The 18,276-nt window shown below is 56.8% G+C and overlaps 1 protein-coding gene across 1 annotated transcript in view; it reads left to right on the forward strand.

Annotated features, from left to right (window-relative positions):
• Positions 1-399: 399 nt before the first annotated feature.
• Positions 400-18,276, forward strand: part of LOC140398921 (retinol dehydrogenase 11-like) — a 77,678-nt gene continuing 59,801 nt past the window's right edge. Inside the window, exon 1 of the mRNA XM_072487910.1 lies at positions 400-715. Coding sequence (XP_072344011.1) covers positions 583-715 — 133 coding nt within the window. The 5' untranslated portion in view covers positions 400-582. The remainder of the gene's footprint in view (positions 716-18,276) is intronic.

Consider the following 18,276-nt stretch of genomic DNA (forward strand, 5'->3'; position numbering starts at 1 on the left):
CTCGAGATAGGGGGGTGAATGGGGCTCCTCCTGTTCCTGGGTAATAGACTCGCGAGTGGCTGAATGGGGCCTCCTCCTGTTTCCTGGGTAACAGGCTCGAGAGTGGCTGAATGGGGCCTCCTCCTGTTCCTGGGTAACAGGCTCGAGAGGGGCTGAATGGGCCTCCTCCCTCCGCTATTGGACCGGGGCCAGAGGGGGAGCCGATCCAATTGGTCAGGCCTGGCCATGATGTCACGGAACTGGGATGACATCACCATGGCTTATTGGTCGTCGGCTGTGATGTCACAAGGCTCCCTGCCGTGCAACCGTTGTCAGGGGTGACCGTCGCCAACCGCCCACCCCCCTCCCCTCCCCCCCCCCCCCCCCACCCTTCAAACGCCACCCGTTTCCCTCCCCCCCCCCCTCCGCCAAAATCAGGACTTTGGCCGTGTTCACTCATCAGCGTTTGACAGCGTCTGGGTCCGTGCAGAGCAGGGTTTCAGTCAGCTACACTCACAGGGGTGTCCGTCTCCTCCGCGTTTCCCACCTCTCCTCCGGCACCCACCGGCCCCCTTCCTATGCGAAGCGCGCAGGCTCAAGGTCATGAAGAGGACACTGGTTATCTCGTCTGCCCAGGCGGCCATCGCCACCGCCAACGTCTCCTGCGAGTGCTTCAAATCGACCGTGCAGTTCCTCTCGGACCACCTCGTCATCATCGCGGGCGTGACTGCCGCAGGTGAGAAACGGGCGGCGGGGCAGGGAGAGAGAGCGAGGAATGGAGACAGCCAGAGAGAGAGAGAGAGGACAGAGAGAGACGAGGATTGAGAGAGAGGGAGATAGAGACAGTCAGAGAGAGAGAGGAGAGACAGAGAGACGAGGATTGAGAGAGAGAGCGAGGGAGATAGAGACAGTCAGAGCGAGAGAGAGAGACAGAGAGACGAGGATTGAGAGAGAGAGGGGGAGATAGAGACAGTCTGAGAGAGACAGAGAGACGAGGATTGAGAGAGAGAGCGAGGGAGATAGAGACAGTCAGAGAGAGAGAGAGAGACAGAGAGACGAGGATTGAGAGAGAGAGAGGAAGAGACAGAGAGAGAGACAGAGAGAGGGGGATTGAGAGAGAGAGAGGGAGATAGAGACAGTCAGAGAGAGAGAGAGACAGAGAGACGAGGATTGAGAGAGAGGGAGATAGAGACAGTCAGAGAGAGAGAGAGACAGAGAGACGAGGATTGAGAGAGAGAGAGCGAGGAATAGAGACAGCCAGAGAGAGAGAGAGAGACAGAGAGACGAGGATTGAGAGAGAGGGAGATAGAGACAGTCAGAGAGAGAGAGACAGAGAGACGAGGATTGAGAGAGAGCGAGGGAGATAGAGACAGTCAGAGAGAGACAGGGATTGAGAGAGACAGAGAGGGAGAGACAGAGAGAGAGACAGAGAGGGGGATTGAGAGAGAGAGAGCGAGGGAGATAGAGACAGTCAGAGAGAGACAGGGATTGAGAGAGACAGAGAGGGAGAGACAGAGAGGGAGAGACAGAGAGAGGGGGATTGAGAGAGAGAGAGCGAGGGAGATAGAGACAGTCAGAGAGAGAGAGACAGAGAGACGAGGATTGAGAGAGAGCGAGGGAGATAGAGACAGTCAGAGAGAGACAGGGATTGAGAGAGACAGAGAGGGAGAGACAGAGAGAGAGACAGAGAGGGGGATTGAGAGAGAGAGAGCGAGGGAGATAGAGACAGTCAGAGAGAGACAGGGATTGAGAGAGACAGAGTGGGAGAGACAGAGAGAGAGACAGAGAGAGGGGGATTGAGAGAGATGGAGCGAGGGAGATAGAGACAGTCAGAGAGAGGGAGACAGAGAGACGAGGATTGAGAGAGAGAGAGCGAGGGAGATAGAGACAGTCAGAGCGAGAGACAGGGAGACGGGGATTGAGAGAGAGAGTGAGGGAGAGCGAGGGAGGTAGAGACAGTCAGAGAGAGACAGGGATTGAGAGAGACAGAAAGAGGGGATTGGGAGAGACAGAGAGAGAGGCAGAGAGAGACAGAGCGGGGGATTGAGGGACACAGAGAACTGCAGAGATAGAGACAGTCAGAGAGTGGGACAGAGGGGGGATTTAGAGAGGCAGAGAGCGAGAGACAGTCAGAGAGCGAGAGAGGAATTGAGAGAGACGGAGAGCAAGAGAGAGAGAGACAGTCAGAGAGGGAAAAGGAAGTGAGAGTCGGAGAGAAGGACAAAGAGCAAGCGAGACAGAGAGCGGGGGATGCAGAGAGACAACTTGATGCACTATCAATTACCACAAAGACGAGAGCGGAGGAATAATCGAGGCTTTATTGAGCAAAGATGTTGTGCCTCCTGTAGCTGGAACCAGAATGGCTGCAGCTCGGTGAGCACACACACTTATACACCGCTTACTGGGCGGAGCCAGCAGGCAGGGATTTACCCAGGTACCTCTAGTACAGGAGTCTTACCGTACTACATCTAATATACATCTAATACAGTTAGTGGTGACTACCACATTCACCCCCTGTTAAAAAAAGTGTACGGCGGGGGTGGTGGAAATATTTAGTCTGTCGGGGGCCTTGATCCTCCGCTGCGATCGCCTCGGTCCTGGTGGTGATGTGGGCGCCGACTTGGTCACCTGTGACTCCGGGAGCGTGTTGTCCTCTTCTTCATCGCCCCTGAGTCGAACCAGTGGGAGGACGGATCCTCCTGGGGCGGGGGCTGCGGTGAGGTGCGCTGGGGAGAGAGTAGGTGGCGAGGGGCAACCGGAGGGTGGGGTGTCAGGTGGTGGGCCGTGGGTGGGGATCCAGCCAGGTCCCGGAGGGAGACTGTGTCCTGGCGCCCGTTGGGGTGTGCCACGTAGGCGTACTGCAGGTTCGCATGCAGTAGGTGGACTCTCTTGACCAACGGGTCTGACTTAAGGGTCCGCACGTGTTTGCGACGGAGGACGGGTCCAGGAGCTGCCAACCATGTTGGGAGTGAGACCCCGGAGGTGGACTTCCTGCGGAAGACAAAGCGACGTTCATGGGGGGTTTCGTTAGTCGCGGTGCAGAGGAGCGATCGGATGGAATGGAGCGCGTCAGGGAGGACATCCTGCCAGCGGGAAACCGGGAGATTTTTAGACCGCAGGGCCAGCAGGACGGCCTTCCAGACCGTCCCGTTCTCCCTCTCCACCGGCCCGTTTCCCCGGGGGTTGTAGCTGGTCGTCCTGCTCGAGACAATCGCCTTGCTGAGCAGGAACTGACGCAGCTCATCGCTCATAAAGGAGGATCCCCCATCGCTGTGGACGTAAGCGGGGAAACTGAACAGGGCGAAGATGCTGTTGAGGGCTTTAATGACCGTGGCGGAAGTCATATCGGGGCATGGGATGGCGAAGGGAAACTGGGAGTATTCATCGACCACATTCAGAAAGAACGTGTTTCGGTCGGTGGAGGGGAGGGGCCCTTTGAAGTCCACGCTGAGGCGTTCAAAGGGGCGGGAGGCCTTCACCAGGCGCGCGCGGTCCGGCCGGTAGAAGTGCGGTTTACACTCCGCGCAGACCTGGCAGTCCCTGGTGACGGTCCTGACCTCCTCGATGGAGTAGGGCAGGTTGCGGGCCTTGATGACGTGAAAGAACAGGTGACGCCCGGGTGACAGAGGCCATCGTGTAGGGCCCGGAGTCGGTCCACTTGTGCGCTGGCACATGTACCTCGGGATAGGGCGTCAGGGGACTCGTTGAGCTTCCCCGGGCGATACAAAATCTCGTAATTATAGGTGGAGAGCTCTAGTCTCGATTCAAGATCTTGTCATTTTTGATCTTGCCCCGCTGTATATTACTGAACATGAAGGCAACCGTTGGTCAGTGAGGAGAGTGAATCTCCTGCCGGCCAGGTAATGCCTCCAATGCCGCACAGCTTCCACAATTGGGCCTCCTTTTTGACAGAGCAGTGCCGGATTTCAGAGGCATGGAGGGTGCGGGAAAAGAAAGCCACGGGCCTGCTCGCCTGGTTGAGGATGGCGGCCAGAGCGACGTCCGATGCATCGCTCTCGACTTGAAAGGGGAGGGACTCGTCGACCGCGTGCATCGCGGCCTTGGCGATGTCTGACTTGATATGGTTAAAGGTCTGGTGGGCCTCAGCCGTCAGGGGAAAGACTGTGGATTGAATGAGTGGGCGGGCCTTGTCCGCATAGTTAGGGACCCACTGGGTATAATAGGAGAAGAACCCCAGGCATCGTTTCAGGCCCTTGGGGCAATGGGGGAGGGGGAGTTCCATGAGGGGGCGCATGCGGTCGGGCCCTAGGACTCCATTTTCCACGACATAGCCAAGGATGGCTAAGCGGTTGGTGCGGGTCACGCATTTCTCCTTATTGTAAGTGAGGTTAAGGAGTTCAGCGGTGTGAAGAAATTTGAGAAGGTTAGCGCCGTGGTCCTGCTGATCGTGGCCGCGGATGGTGACGTTGTCTAGGTATGGGAAGGTGGCCCGCAGTCCGTACCGGTCAACTATTTGGTCCATCTCACTTTGGAAGACCGAGACCCCGTTAGTGACGCCAAAGGGAACCCTAAGGAAGTGATAGAGGCGGCCATCTGCCTCGAAGGCGGTGTATGGACAGTCCGCCTTGCGGATGGGGAGCTGGTGGTAGGCAGATTTCCGGTCCACTGTCGAGAAGACCCGGTACTGTGCAATCTGATTGACCATATCAGATATGCGTGGGAGGGGGTACGCGTCGAGCTGCGTGTACCGATTGATGGTCTGACTGTAGTCAATGACCATCCTGTGCTTCCCCCCAGACTTTACTACCACCACTTGGGCTCTCCAGGGGCTGTTGCCGGCCTCAATGATCCCCTCCCGCAGCAGCCGCTGGACCTCGGACCTGATGAAGGTCCTGTCCTGGGCGCTGTACCGTCTGCTCCTGGTGGCGACGGGTTTGCAATCTGGGGTGAGGTTTGCAAACAAGGACAGTGGATCGACCTTAAAGGTCGTGAGGCCGCATACGGTGAGGGGGGGTAGGGGTCCGCCCAATTTTAAGGTTAAGCTTTGGAGGTGGCACTGGAAGTCCAGGCCGAGTAACAGGGCAGCGCAGAGGTGGGGGCGGACGTAGAGCCGGAAGTTACTGAACTCTACGCCTTGGACGGTGAGGGTCGCGGTGCAGCACACCCGGATTTCCACGGAATGGGATCCGGAGGCCAGGGAGATTTTCTGGGTGACGGGGTGTACCGCTAGGGAGCAGCGCCTTACCGTCGTGGGGTGGATGAAGCTCTCTGTGCTCCCGGAGTCAAAAAGGCAAGTCTTGTGCCCATCGATTTTCACCGTTGTCGTTGCGGTCGCGAGGTTGCGGGGCCGGGACTGGTCGAGGGTGATCGAGGCGAGCTGCGGCTGATGCTGGGAGGCCCCGGGCTGGTCAGCGGTGGTGGAGGTAGCGGCAGGCGATGAACGGCCAGACGACTTTCCCGACAAGCGAGGGTCCTGAGGCGCCGTCCAAAATGGCGGCAAAGATGGCGGCGCCCACGGGCCGCACGTGGCTTGTGGCATCAAAAATGGCGGCGCCCACGGGCCGCACGTGGGGGGTGTAGGAACGCTGGGCCTAGAAACAGCGGCGACCGACCGGGCCTGACACACAGCAGCAAAATGTCCCTTCTTTCCACATCCGTTGCAGGCCGCGCTCCGCGCCGGGCAGCGCTGCCGGGGGTGTTTGGTCTGCCCGCAGAAGTAGCATTTGGGCCCCCCGGGGTTGGCTGGCTGCCGCGCGGGGCAGGCTTGCGGTGGGCTGGGGTCAGCAGCTGGTGGGGCCCACGATACCCGTGAGGGTGCCGCGCGGTCGGGGGCGTACGACTGGACGTTACGGGAGGCCACTGTTAGTGAGTTCGCGAGCTGCCTGGTTCCCGCAAGATCAAGCGCGCCCCCCTCCAGTCGGCGCTGGCGGACGTACGCCGACCCCATGCCCGTAACAAAAGGGTTTCTGATTAAAAGTTCTGTGTGCTGGACTGCCGAAACTGCCTGGCAGTCACAGTTCCTCCCCAGGATGTGCAGGGCACGCTGGAAATCGTCCAGGGACTCACCGGGGAGTTGCTGTCTCGTGGACAGGAGGTGCCTGGCGTATCGTTGATTGACTGGCCAAACGTAATGTCCTTTCAGGAGCTCCATCGCTTCGGAGTAAGTGGGCGCATCCCGGATGAGAGGAAAAATGTCAGGGCTCACCCGTGAATAAAGGACTTGGAGCTTCTGTGCGTCCGAGAGTTCCTCAGCGGATGTTCGGAGGTAGCTTTCGAAGCAGGCTAGCCAGTGGTCAAAGGTGGACGTAGCGTTTGCTGCTTGAGGGCTCAGCTGCAGGCCATCAGGCTTGATGAGAAGTTCCATCGTTTTAAAATCTTTGCTCAATAAATTGATGCGCTATCAATTACTACAAAGACGAGAGTAATGAATAATCGAGGCTTTATTGAGCAAAGATGTTGAGCCTCCTGTAGCTAGAACCAGAATGGCTGCAGCTCGGTGAGCACACACATTTATACTCCGCCTACTGGGCGGAGCCAACAGGCAGGTTTACCCATGTACCTCTAGTACAGGAGTCTTACCGTACAACATCTAATATACATCTAATACAGTTAGTGGTGACGACCACACAGAGCAAGAGAGGGTGGGTTGAGAGAGAGAGAGAGGGAGGGGGGATTGAGAGATACAGAGGGAGAATGAGAGAGACAGAGAGAGAGAGGGGGCATTGAGAGAGACAGAGAGAGATAGAGACAGTTAGTGAGAGGGGGGGATTGAGAGAGAGAGAGACAGAGAACGAGAGAGTTAGAGACAGAGAGAAAGAGGGATTGCGAGAGATGTAGAGAAAACAATGAGAGAACGAGAGAGGGGAATTGAGAGTATGATAGAGAGAGAGAACAGAGAGAGAGCGAGGAAGGCAGATTGGGAGGGAGAGACACAGAGAAAGAGAGGCAGACACAGAGAGAGAAGGATGGAAACAGAGAGAGGGTAAGAGAAGGAAAGATAGAGAGACACAGAGAGAGTGAAATGAAAACGAAATGAAAATCACTTATTGTCACAAGTCGGAGAGAGATAGAGAGAGGCAGAGAGGACTGAAAGAAAGAGGAAGAGTCAGACAGACAGAGCACTCGAGAGTGAGAGAGAGAGATGGACAGGTGGGGGATTCAGAGAAAAAAAACGAGAGAAGGCTGAGAGAATGAAAAAGAGAGAGAGTAGGGCAAAGACAGAGAGAGGGAGTGACAGAGTGTGACCAAGCAAGAAAGAGAGAAGGAGGGACAGAGAGAGAGAGAGAGAGAGAGAGAAGAGAGAGAGAGGGGTGAAAAAGGCAGACAAGCAGACCGAGAGAGAAAGAGACAGGGAGCGAGAGACAGAGGGAAGGAGGGGGGGGGGGGGGGATGGAGAAAGTCAGTCAGGGAGAGGAGAAAGAGGGCCTCCAGCGCTGAAAACCTCGCTATTCAACCACCGGTATTTCTGACCTCGGGGAGGTTTTCCCCACAAGGCTGCACTCCTTGCAGTTCGGGCGCCATTTTGTCCGGAAACCCCAATCTTTCCTCCCACCCTCTCCCCCCAACAATTTCAGGCCTCCCCTCACTCTTTTGACCACCTCCCCTCACCGACCCCCCCCCCCCCCCCCGACCTTAGGGAGACCCACTCCTCGTCCCCCTCCACCTGTCAAGGCACCAGGGCCCAACCCTTGGCAGTGCGACCTGGGCACTCTGTCAATGCCAGCCTGGCGCCCTGCCCTATCCCAAACACCCGGTGATGTCAAATGACCTGGGAGACTGATGCGACCATCAATTCACTCGAGACAAGAGTAGAAATAAACTGTGGCTTTAATCAACTAGACCAGTGCCTACCTGCGACTGATCCAACCTGAGAGCCGCCTACAGGTCGACTGCTCTTTATGCCTCCCTTCAAGGGGAGGAGCCATGGGCGGAGCCCATACAGGCCCCAACATGTTACCTTATGGATAATACTATACAATGGCCCATAAGTGGAGCCCACAAGGGCAACAGCATAGCACAGATACGCGTGGTGGATTATTACTGTAATACATTCACCACAGAGACCCCACCCCCCAGGGGCCCAGGTCCACGTTTGTGTTCTCGCGCCCGATTCAACCGTTGCATCCGGATCCACGGCGGGCGCATCAGGGACAATGATTCATACCCAAAGGGAGAAAGACAGAGTGAGAGAGAGAGAGAGGTAAAGAATGAGAGACAGAGTGAGAGAGGGAGAGAGACAGAGCGAGAGAGAGGCAGAGAGAGACAGAGAGAGAGGCAGAGAGAGAGACAGAGAGAGAGAGAGAGAGACAGAGGTAAAGAATGAGAGACAGAGTGAGAGAGGGAGAGAGACAGAGCGAGAGAGAGGCAGAGAGGGACAGAGAGACAGAGAGAGAGAGGCAGAGAGAGAGACAGAGACAGAGAGAGAGAGACAGAGAGAGCGAGATACAGAAAGATACAAAGAGAGAGAGACAGACAGACAGAGAGAGCGAGATACAGAAAGATACAGAGAGAGAGAGACAGAGAGAGAGAGACAGACAGGCAGAGAGAAAGAGAGACAGAGAGAGAGAGACAGACAGAGAGAGAGAGACAGACAGACAGAGAGAGCGAGATACAGAAAGATACAGAGAGAGAGAGAGACAGAGAGAGAGAGACAGACAGACAGAGAGAGTGCGAGAGACAGAGAGAGAGACAGACAGCCAGCCAGAGAGAGAGAGAGACAGAGGGAGAGAGGTGATGCACGACCAATTGCACAAAGACTAAAGTGTGGTAGTATGTATTGGGGGTCATGTGGGACTGGAAGCCCTAATGTCATTGGCTGACAGATCCCGGGTCCTGGTTGGCCGTTGACCTCAAGCTCCGCCCTGAAGGCGAAGTATAAGAAGCCGGTGTCTTCCCCCGCAGGCCAGTTTACTATCGGGCTGCTGGGGAACAGACACGCTTAATAAAGCCTCATCGACTTCACTCTATTTGTCTCACGGAGTCTTTGTGCGCCACAATTTATTAAGCGTGCCTAAAAAGGACTATGGAGCTCAGGATCATTCCGGAATGCCTGAGGATCAGCCCCCACGCAGTGAACGCGGCAGCAGCCTTCAAACACTGGCAGACTTGCTTCGAGGCCTACATCACATCGACCACAGGCCGAGTCTCAGACGAACAAAAACTGCAGGTCCTGCACTCGAGGGTGAGCACGGAGATTTTCACCCTCATTGAAGACACTGACGATTTCCAGACGGCGTTCGCAGCACTGAGAAGTCTCTATGCCCGCCCTGTTAACCAAATCTACGCTCGCTACCAGCTCGCGACGAGACGGCAAGCTCCCGGAGAATCGATGGACGAGTTCTACGCCGCGCTACCCGCGCCTGCGGCCCCGACCGCGCGGCAGGCCATTGGGCCCCGTACGTACCCGTCGCGGCAAACCCCCCCCCCGCACACCCTACAGGCTTGCGCAGTCCAAACGCCGAGTCGCACCGGGGGCGCCCGCTGTTATTTCTGCGGCCAGGCGAAGCACCCCCGACAACGCTGCCCGGCCCGCGCAGCCATCTGCAAAAGCTGCGGGAAAAAGGGCCATTACGCGGTTGTGTGCCAATCCCGCGAGGTCGCCGCCGTCCCGGGAGAACAGGGAGCCCTACAGGCAGCCTATGCGCCCCAACCCCCCCAGCACGCCATGTGCGACCCGCAGGCGCAGCCGCTCTGGGTCCCGACCACCGCGGCCCCGGGAGAACTGGGAGCCCTGCACGCCGCCTACGCTCCCCAACCCCCCTCCCCGCAGTCCATGTACGACCCACCGCCGGCGCTACCGCTTTGGGTCCCGGCCAACACTCCCCACGGAGAGGAGGGGGTTTTTCGCGTCCCGAACACCACCCTCACCCCCATGCCTGTCCCGCCGGTGCCGCCGACCTGGGCCCTCGCCCCCGTCCCGCGCCCCACGCCTGACCCGCCGACCTGGGCCCTCACCCCCGTCCCGCGCCCCACGCCTGACCCGCTGGCGCAACTTACCTGGGCCCCGACCACCGCTGTCCCCGGCGAGGGAGCTCCGCGCGGTCCTAGCGCCCGCGGCCCTGGCGCTCGCAGTGAAGGAACTCCGCGCGGTCCTAGCGCTCCCAGACCCCCCAGCACACCATGTGCGACCCGCAGACACCGCCATTTTGGGTCCCGAACACCACGAGGGGAGGAGGGGCGCCGCCATCTTGGACCGCCCCCGACCTGTACGACGCATGGGGGCGGCCATTTTGTCCATCCCCGACGTCATCTTGGACGGCAACAACGGACCCCACCCCACTACTACAACCACGGCTCGCTTCGGTTACGCTCGATCAGGCTCGGCCCCGGACTCTCCAGACGACGACGACAACAGTCCTAATTAACGGCCACGAGACGCCATGCCTAGTCGACTCCGGGAGCACGGAAAGTTTTATACACCCCGACACGGTAAGACGCTGTTCCTTAACTACCTACCCCAGCGCACAAAAGATTTGCCTAGCTGCAGGATCCCACTCCGTACAGATCCAGGGATTCTGCATAGTTACCCTAACGGTACAGGGGAGGGAATTCAAAAACTACAAACTTAACGTCCTTCCCCAACTCTGTGCCCCCACCTTACTGGGCTTAGATTTCCAATGTAACCTACAGAGCCTTACATTTAAATTCGGCGGCCCCATACCCCCACTCACTATCTGCGGCCTCGCTACCCTCAAGGTGCAACCTCCGTCCTTGTTTGCGAACCTCACCCCGGATTGCAAACCCGTCGCCACTAGGAGCAGACGGTACAGCGCCCAGGACCGGACCTTCATTCGGTCCGAAGTCCAGCGGCTACTAAAGGAGGGCATAATCCAGGCCAGCAATAGTCCCTGGAGAGTGCAGGTGGTAGTAGTGAAGACAGGGGAGAAACAAAGGATGGTCATTGACTATAGCCAGACCATCAACAGGTACACACAACTAGACGCGTACCCTCTCCCCCGCATATCCGACATGGTCAATCGGATTGCCCAGTATAAAGTCTTCTCCACCGTGGACCTCAAGTCCGCCTACCATCAGCTCCCCATCCGCCCAAGTGACCGCAAGTACACAGCCTTCGAGGCAGACGGGCGATTATACCATTTCCTACGGGTCCCTTTTGGCGTCACAAACGGCGTCTCGGTCTTCCAACGGGAGATGGACCGAATGGTTGATCAACATGGGTTACGGGCCACGTTCCCGTACCTCGACAATGTAACCATCTGCGGCCACGATCAGCAGGACCACGGCGCCAACCTCCAAAAATTCCTCCAGACCGCCAAAGCCTTGAACCTCACGTACAACGAGGACAAGTGCGTTTTTAGCACCGATCGGCTAGCCATTCTGGGCTACATAGTGCGCAATGGGATAATAGGCCCGACCCCGAACGTATGCGCGCCCTCATGGAATTTCCCCTCCCACACTGCCCAAAAGCCCTGAAATGCTGCCTGGGGTTCTTTTCGTATTACGCCCAGTGGGTCCCCCAGTACGCAGACAAGGCCCGCCCCCTAATACAGACCACGACCTTCCCTCTGTCAACAGAGGCTTGCCAGGCCTTCAGCCGCATCAAAGCGGATATCCAAAGGCCACGATGCGCGCCATCAACGAGTCCCTCCCCTTCCAGGTCGAGAGCGACGCCTCCGACGTAATTCTTGCGGCTACCCTTAACCAAGCGGGCAGACCCGTGGCCTTCTTCTCCCGAACCCTCCACGCCTCAGAAATGCGCCACTCCTCAGTGGAAAAGGAAGCCCAAGCCATAGTGGAAGTTGTGCGACATTGGAGGCATTACCTGGCCGGCAGGAGATTCACTCTCCTCACTGACCAACGGTCGGTAGCCTTCATGTTCGATAATGCACAGCGGGGCAAGATTAAAAATGACAAGATCTTAAGGTGGAGGATCGAGCTCTCCACCTTTAACTATGAGATCTTGTACCGGCCCGGAAAGCTGAACGAGCCGTCCGATGCCCTATCCCGCGGCACATGTGCCAACGCACAAATTAACCGCCTCCAAACCCTCCACGAGGACCTCTGCCACCCGGGGGTCACTCGCTTTTACCACTTCATCAAGTCCCGCAATCTCCCATACTCTTTAGAAGAGGTCCGTACAGTCACAAGGGACTGCCACATCTGCGCGGAATGCAAGCCGCATTTTTTCAGGCCAGATGGAGCGCACCTGATTAAGGCTTCCCGCCCCTTTGAACGCCTCAGTCTCGATTTCAAAGGGCCCCTCCCCTCCACCGACCGCAACGCATATTTCCTTAATGTAGTGGACGAATACTCCCGCTTCCCTTTTGCCATTCCCTGCTCCGACATGACCGCGGCCACAGTCATTAAAGCCCTGAACAGCATCTTCACACTGTTCGGTTACCCCGCATACGTCCACAGCGACAGGGGGTCCTCTTTCATGAGTGACGAGCTGCGCCAGTTCCTGCTCAGCAAGGGCATAGCCTCAAGCAGGACGACCAGCTACAACCCCCGGGGGAACGGGCAAGTAGAAAGGGAGAACGGCACGGTCTGGAAGGCCGTCCTACTGGCCCTACGGTCCAGGGATCTCCCAGTTTCACGGTGGCAGGAGGTCCTCCCGGATGCTCTCCATTCCATCCGGTCGTTATTATGTACAAGCACTAATCAAACGCCGCACGAGCGTCTCCTTGTCTTCCCTAGGAGGTCCTCCTCTGGAACGTCGCTGCTGACCTGGCTGACGGCCCCAGGACCCATCTTGCTCCGAAAGCATGTGCGGGCACATAAGGCGGACCCGTTGGTCGAAAGGGTTCACCTCCTCCACGCGAACCCCCAGTACGCCTACGTGGAGTACCCCGACGGCCGACAGGACACGGTCTCCCCGCGGGATCTGGCGCCCGCCGGCAACACGCACACCCCCCCGACACCATCAACCCAACCGCCCCCCTTCCTGCCACCACCGCACCCCGCGACCGCCCCCTTCCCAGGAGGATCAGTTCCCCTCCCCTTTGCACCGACAGCTGAAACCGTGCGGCTCCCGGAGGCGACAACGCTGGTACAAGCACCACCACCACCGCCGGGGCCGAGGCGATCGACACGGACGACCAGACCGCCCGACCGACTCGTGGCGTCGATGTAAAACAAAGATGGACTGTTCAATGAACATTTTGTTTTTCCTATACCCTCTGTAAATAGTTGTAAGAGGACGAAACTGTCCAATACTGTACTACCATGTAACTGTTCGATCCTCCCAGGACCAGCCCTGTAAACCCTTACCACCATACGAAGCATCACCCCGCCGGGTTCAATTTTGACAAGGGGTGAATGTGGTAGTATGTATTGGGGGTCATGTGGGACTGGAAGCCCTAATGTCATTGGCTGACAGATCCCGGGTCCTGGTTGGCCGTTGACCTCAAGCTCCGCCCTGAAGGCGAAGTATAAGAAGCCGGTGTCTTCCCCCGCAGGCCAGTTTACTATCGAGCTGGGGGGGAACAGACACGCTTAATAAAGCCTCATCGACTTCACTCTATTCGTCTCACGGAGTCTTTGTGCGCTACATAAAGTTGGGTACAACTGTGGCTTTATTACAGTCAGATGCGTGGCCTCCTGCTGCAGCTGGCGAAATGGCACGGCACTGGAGGTCATGCATATTTATACAGTTCTCCCTGGGCGGAGTCAGCCGGCAGGAGCTACCGGCGAACCTATAATGCAGGTCCTACCTTACATCTCCTATCACAGTGGTTCACCACAGAGAGTCAGACAGAGAGACAGAGAGAGAGACAGAAAGAGACAGACAGAGAGATACAGACAGACAGAGAGAGAGAGACAGAGAGACAGACAGACAGAGAGAGAGAGACAAAAAGAGAGAGAGACAGAGAGAGACAGAGAGAGAGAGAGAGAGACAGACAGACAGACAGAGAGAGAGACAGAGAGAGAGAGAGAGAGAGAGATGGAGAGAGAGGCAAGAGAGAGACAGAGAAGGGGAGAGTGAGAGACAGGGAGAGAGAGAGAGAGACAGGGAGAGAGAGAAACGGAGAGAGGCAGAGAGAGTTTTGTGAGGGCCACGAAGAATCCAGCACGAGTTTTAAGGATACAAAGTAATAACATTTATTTACAATAACATATATATATATATATAACAGCAGCAGCAACTTCCCTTGCTGCTCACTCCTTCCTGCTGGTTCCAAACTGGCCAGCTTTATTTATACTTGGCGTTTACTAATGGTTTCTCCGCCCCCCTCATTGGGGAAGCTCATACTCCCACAGGATTGTGGGATTGTCATTAGTCCCCAGCCAATGGTAAGCAGGCAGGTTATAACATCCCTCCCCCCCCAAAGTCCAAGAATCCACCGAAGACCCTGGCGAAGGAGGGCGTCGGACTCGTTTGGCCGCAGGCCGGACACCATTTGCACGCGGCGCTGGATCAGGCAGCGTGTAACGAGACGGAGACCGGCGCTCCCGTGATGAATGGCGCAACGGTTGTACATCCACGGCCCGTGGGCCCGAGGATTCCCCCTCTGATGCATCCTGTGTCTCCATCTCGGAGTCAGAGTCTGCTGCCTCCGTCATGTCAGCGTCTCTATCTCCATTCGGTCCCGTAACGACCTGCGCAGGCTTCGAGTGAGGCACCAGTGGAAGATTGTGAGGACTACCTTCCCTTGTCTCTGGTCTCTGCGGCTGTAGAAATGAGCTCCGGAGGCGGGGAATCTTTTGAGGGGATGGTCTTCTGGACCGAACGTGGTCTACATGTTTTCGCTGGAGACGACCCTGGGCTTGCACCTGGTAAGATATAGGGCCCGTTTGGCAAAAGATTACACCAGGAAACCACTGGGCACCACCAGCAAAATTCAGAACGAACACTGGGTCACCGGGCGCAATCTGCCGAATCGGCCGATGCCGAGAAAATCCCTGTCCCTGCCGTTCTTGTGTGCGGCGTACTTTTGCGCCAATGTCCGGGAAGACCATACTAAGGCGGGTGCGAAGTCTTCGGCCCATTAGGAGTTCTGCAGGAGCTACCCCAGTCACTGCATGGGGGGTGGTCCTGTACGTAAACAAAAAGCGAGCCAGTCTCGTGTCCATTGATCCGGAAGACTGCTTCTTTAGGCCTCTTTTGAATGTCTGTACTGCGCGCTCTGCCAACCCATTTGAAGCCGGGTGGTAAGGGGCAGTGCGGATATGGCGTATGCTGTTCATCTTCGTGAACCTCGCAAACTCCTCACTCGTGAATGGAGTGCCGTTATCCGTGACCAGCACCTCGGAGAGGCCATGCGTACTAAAAGTCAAACGCATTTTTTCAATTGTTGCGCAGGACGTTGTCCCCTGCATCTTATGCACCTCTAGCCATTTAGACTGGGCGTCAATTAATAGAAGGAACATGGATCTTTGAAAAGGGCCTGCGAAATCTGCATGCAAGCGTGCCCAAGGCCGCCCTGGCCATTCCCAGTGATGTAGGGGCGCGGCCGGCGGAAGCTTCTGATGCTCCTGGCAAATGGAGCAGTTTTGGGCCACCTTCTCAATGTCGGTGTCGAGGCCTGGCCACCAGACATAACTCCGGGCCAACATTTTCATTTTGGTCACGCCTGGATGCCCATTGTGCAAGTCTGTTAGTATCAGCTCCTGGCCTTTTTCCGGGACAATCAACGCGTCCCCCACAAGAGGATGCCGTCTTCCACGCTGAATTCTGACAGCTTGGGAGGAAAATGCCCGTAACTCGCCTGGGAGCTGTCTATGCTGCCCACCATACAGGACTATGTGCCGAACCTTTGACAGGACTGGCTCCGTCTGGGTCCACTCACGGATCTGTGATGCCGTGACAGGCAAGGTGTCCATAAAATTTAGGGTTGCAACCACCTCACCGGTCGTGGGGGTCGACATGGGGCCGGTCGATAAAGGCAATCGGCTCAGTGCGTCGGCATTTGCTATCTGCGTACCTAGTTTGTGCTCCAGAGAATACTCGTAGGCAGCGAGCAACAAAGCCCAGCGCTGGATCCGTGCAGAAGCAATGGGCGGTATTGGCTTATCCTCTCTGAAAAGTCCCAGCAGAGGCTTATGATCAGTCACGATAGTGAAATGGCGGCCGTACACGTACTGCCAGGCCCCCCTCCTCGATCTGCGCGTACTTTTTCTCCGCTGCAGTCAATGTGCGGGAGGCGAAAGCTATCGGTCGCTCGGCCCCGTTCTCCATCTTTGTGGGACTGGACGGCCCCAATACCATACGGGGATGCATCACATGTGACGAGCAAAGGCTTTCCAGGATCATAGTGGGTTAGTAATCCAGACGACGACAATTGTTGCTTTACCCGCCGGAAAGCGGTTTCTTGCGGCTGACCCCAAACCCAGGTGTGATTTTTCTTTAGCAGCAGGTGTAAGGGGGCCAGCGTAGTTGCCAGATTGGGGAGGAACTTCCCGTAATAGTTTACGAGACCGAGAAAAGAACGAAGATGCGAAGTGCCAGTCGGGGCGGGGGCCTGTTGAATTGCACGCACCTTCTCTGCGACGGGGTGCAAACCTTCGCGGTCCACCTGATAACCCAGGTAGACTACTTCCTTTGCCTGAAATACGCACTTTGTGCGACGTAAACGGACTCCAGCCTCCGAAAAACGTCTAAGGACAGCCTCCAGATTTTCCAAATGTTCCTGCTCCGACGTCCCTGTAATCAACACGTCATCTAGGTAGACAGCCACACGTGGTAAACCTCTCAAAATGCCCTCCATAACACGTTGAAAAATTGCGCAGGCAGAGGATACTCCAAAGGGCAACCGTGTATATTCATACAGGCCCCGGTGTGTATTAATCGTTACATATGGTCGGGAGGCAGGGTCCAGCTCCAACTGCAGGTAGGCGTGACTCATATCTAATTTTGTGAATGAGAGTCCACCTGCAAGCTTCGCGTAGAGATCCTCTATGCGAGGCATTGGGTATCGGTCGAGTCGGGAAGCCGTATTCACTGTAAGTTTATAGTCGCCACACAAGCGAACTGTGGCATCTGGCTTCATTACAGGTACAATTGGTGCTGCCCAGTCAGCAAAACGGACGGGCCTGATAATACCCAAACTCTCCAAACGAGTGAGCTCCCCTTCTACCTTCTCGAGCCAGGCGTAAGGCACCGGGCGCGCCCGGAAATAACGCGGCGGGGCTCCTGGTTCAACTTGGATACGGGCTACGGCCCCTTTTATTTTCCCCAAACCAGGCTGGAATACATCTGGGTATCGTCCTAGCACCTCAGTCAACCCTCCAGAAACCGTTTGGAGGATGTGCTGCCATTGCAACCGCAAATGGCGCAACCAGTCCCGACCCAACAGGCTGGGCCCATGGCCGCGCATCACGATAAGTGGGAAACGCCCCTCCTGGCGTCCATAAACAACAGGGGTCATTGTAGTTCCTGCAATTCCAGTGGTTCCCCCATGTAGGTGGCCAACCTGGCCTGTGAGTCGGTTAATGTAAGGGTCTGTATACCCTGCTTGATGCGGTCGAATGTCCTCTGGGCGATCACGTAGACCGCTGCGCCAGTGTCCAACTACATCTCCAGCGGGTGGCCATTGACCCGTACTGTCACCTTAATGGGGGCCACACGGGGAGCTGCCACACAATGCAACTGCAGGCAGTCGTCCTCCGTCTCCACGTCCTCAGGAGTAGTCGCTGCAGGTTCATCCACATGGAAGGTACGGCCTCTGGGCTGGTCCCAGTTACGGCCCCTGGGCTGGTCCCAGTTTTGGTCGGAACGACGGCGCCTCTGGCGTCCCCAGGACCGCCGTCCGCGACGGGGTCGGCGCCTACAAGTCTGACAGGGACATGGCTCCTCATCCATTGGTTCTGGAGAAGGCTCCCTTCGGGGAGGAATGTCCGACGGCCACTGGCGTCGATCCGGACGTCGCCTCGCCCAAGGTACCACAGGAGTGCGGGGGGACTTTTTCGGACGGAAGGGGTTGCGCCCCAAGGCAGGCACTTCCATTCCCTGTAGCTCCTGCACTCCTCGCTCTGCGCTCTCTCCGGACAATACTGTTTGAATGGCCTGTTGAAAAGTCAATGTTGGCTCCGCTAACAACTTTCTCTGGGTGGCCGCATTGTTAATACCGCAAACCAAACGGTCGCGTAACATTTCTGACAAGGTCTCACCATAGTCGCAGTATTCCGCAATCCTGCGTAGCCTGGATAGATAATCGGCAAGGGATTCTCCAGGGGTCCTCTCAGTGGTATTAAACCGGTAACGCTGGACTATCGTGGACGGGGTTGAGTTAAAATGTTGCCCCACTATATTCACAAGTTCATCAAACGTTTTGGTGTCCGGCGCAGCTGGGTACGTAAGGCTCCTAATCACCCCAAACGTATGCGGCCCGCAGGCGGTGAGCAATATGACCACCTGGCGCTCGTTTTCGGTGATAT

Source organism: Scyliorhinus torazame, chromosome 22, assembly GCF_047496885.1.
Source record: "Scyliorhinus torazame isolate Kashiwa2021f chromosome 22, sScyTor2.1, whole genome shotgun sequence".
NCBI lineage: Eukaryota > Metazoa > Chordata > Chondrichthyes > Carcharhiniformes > Scyliorhinidae > Scyliorhinus > Scyliorhinus torazame.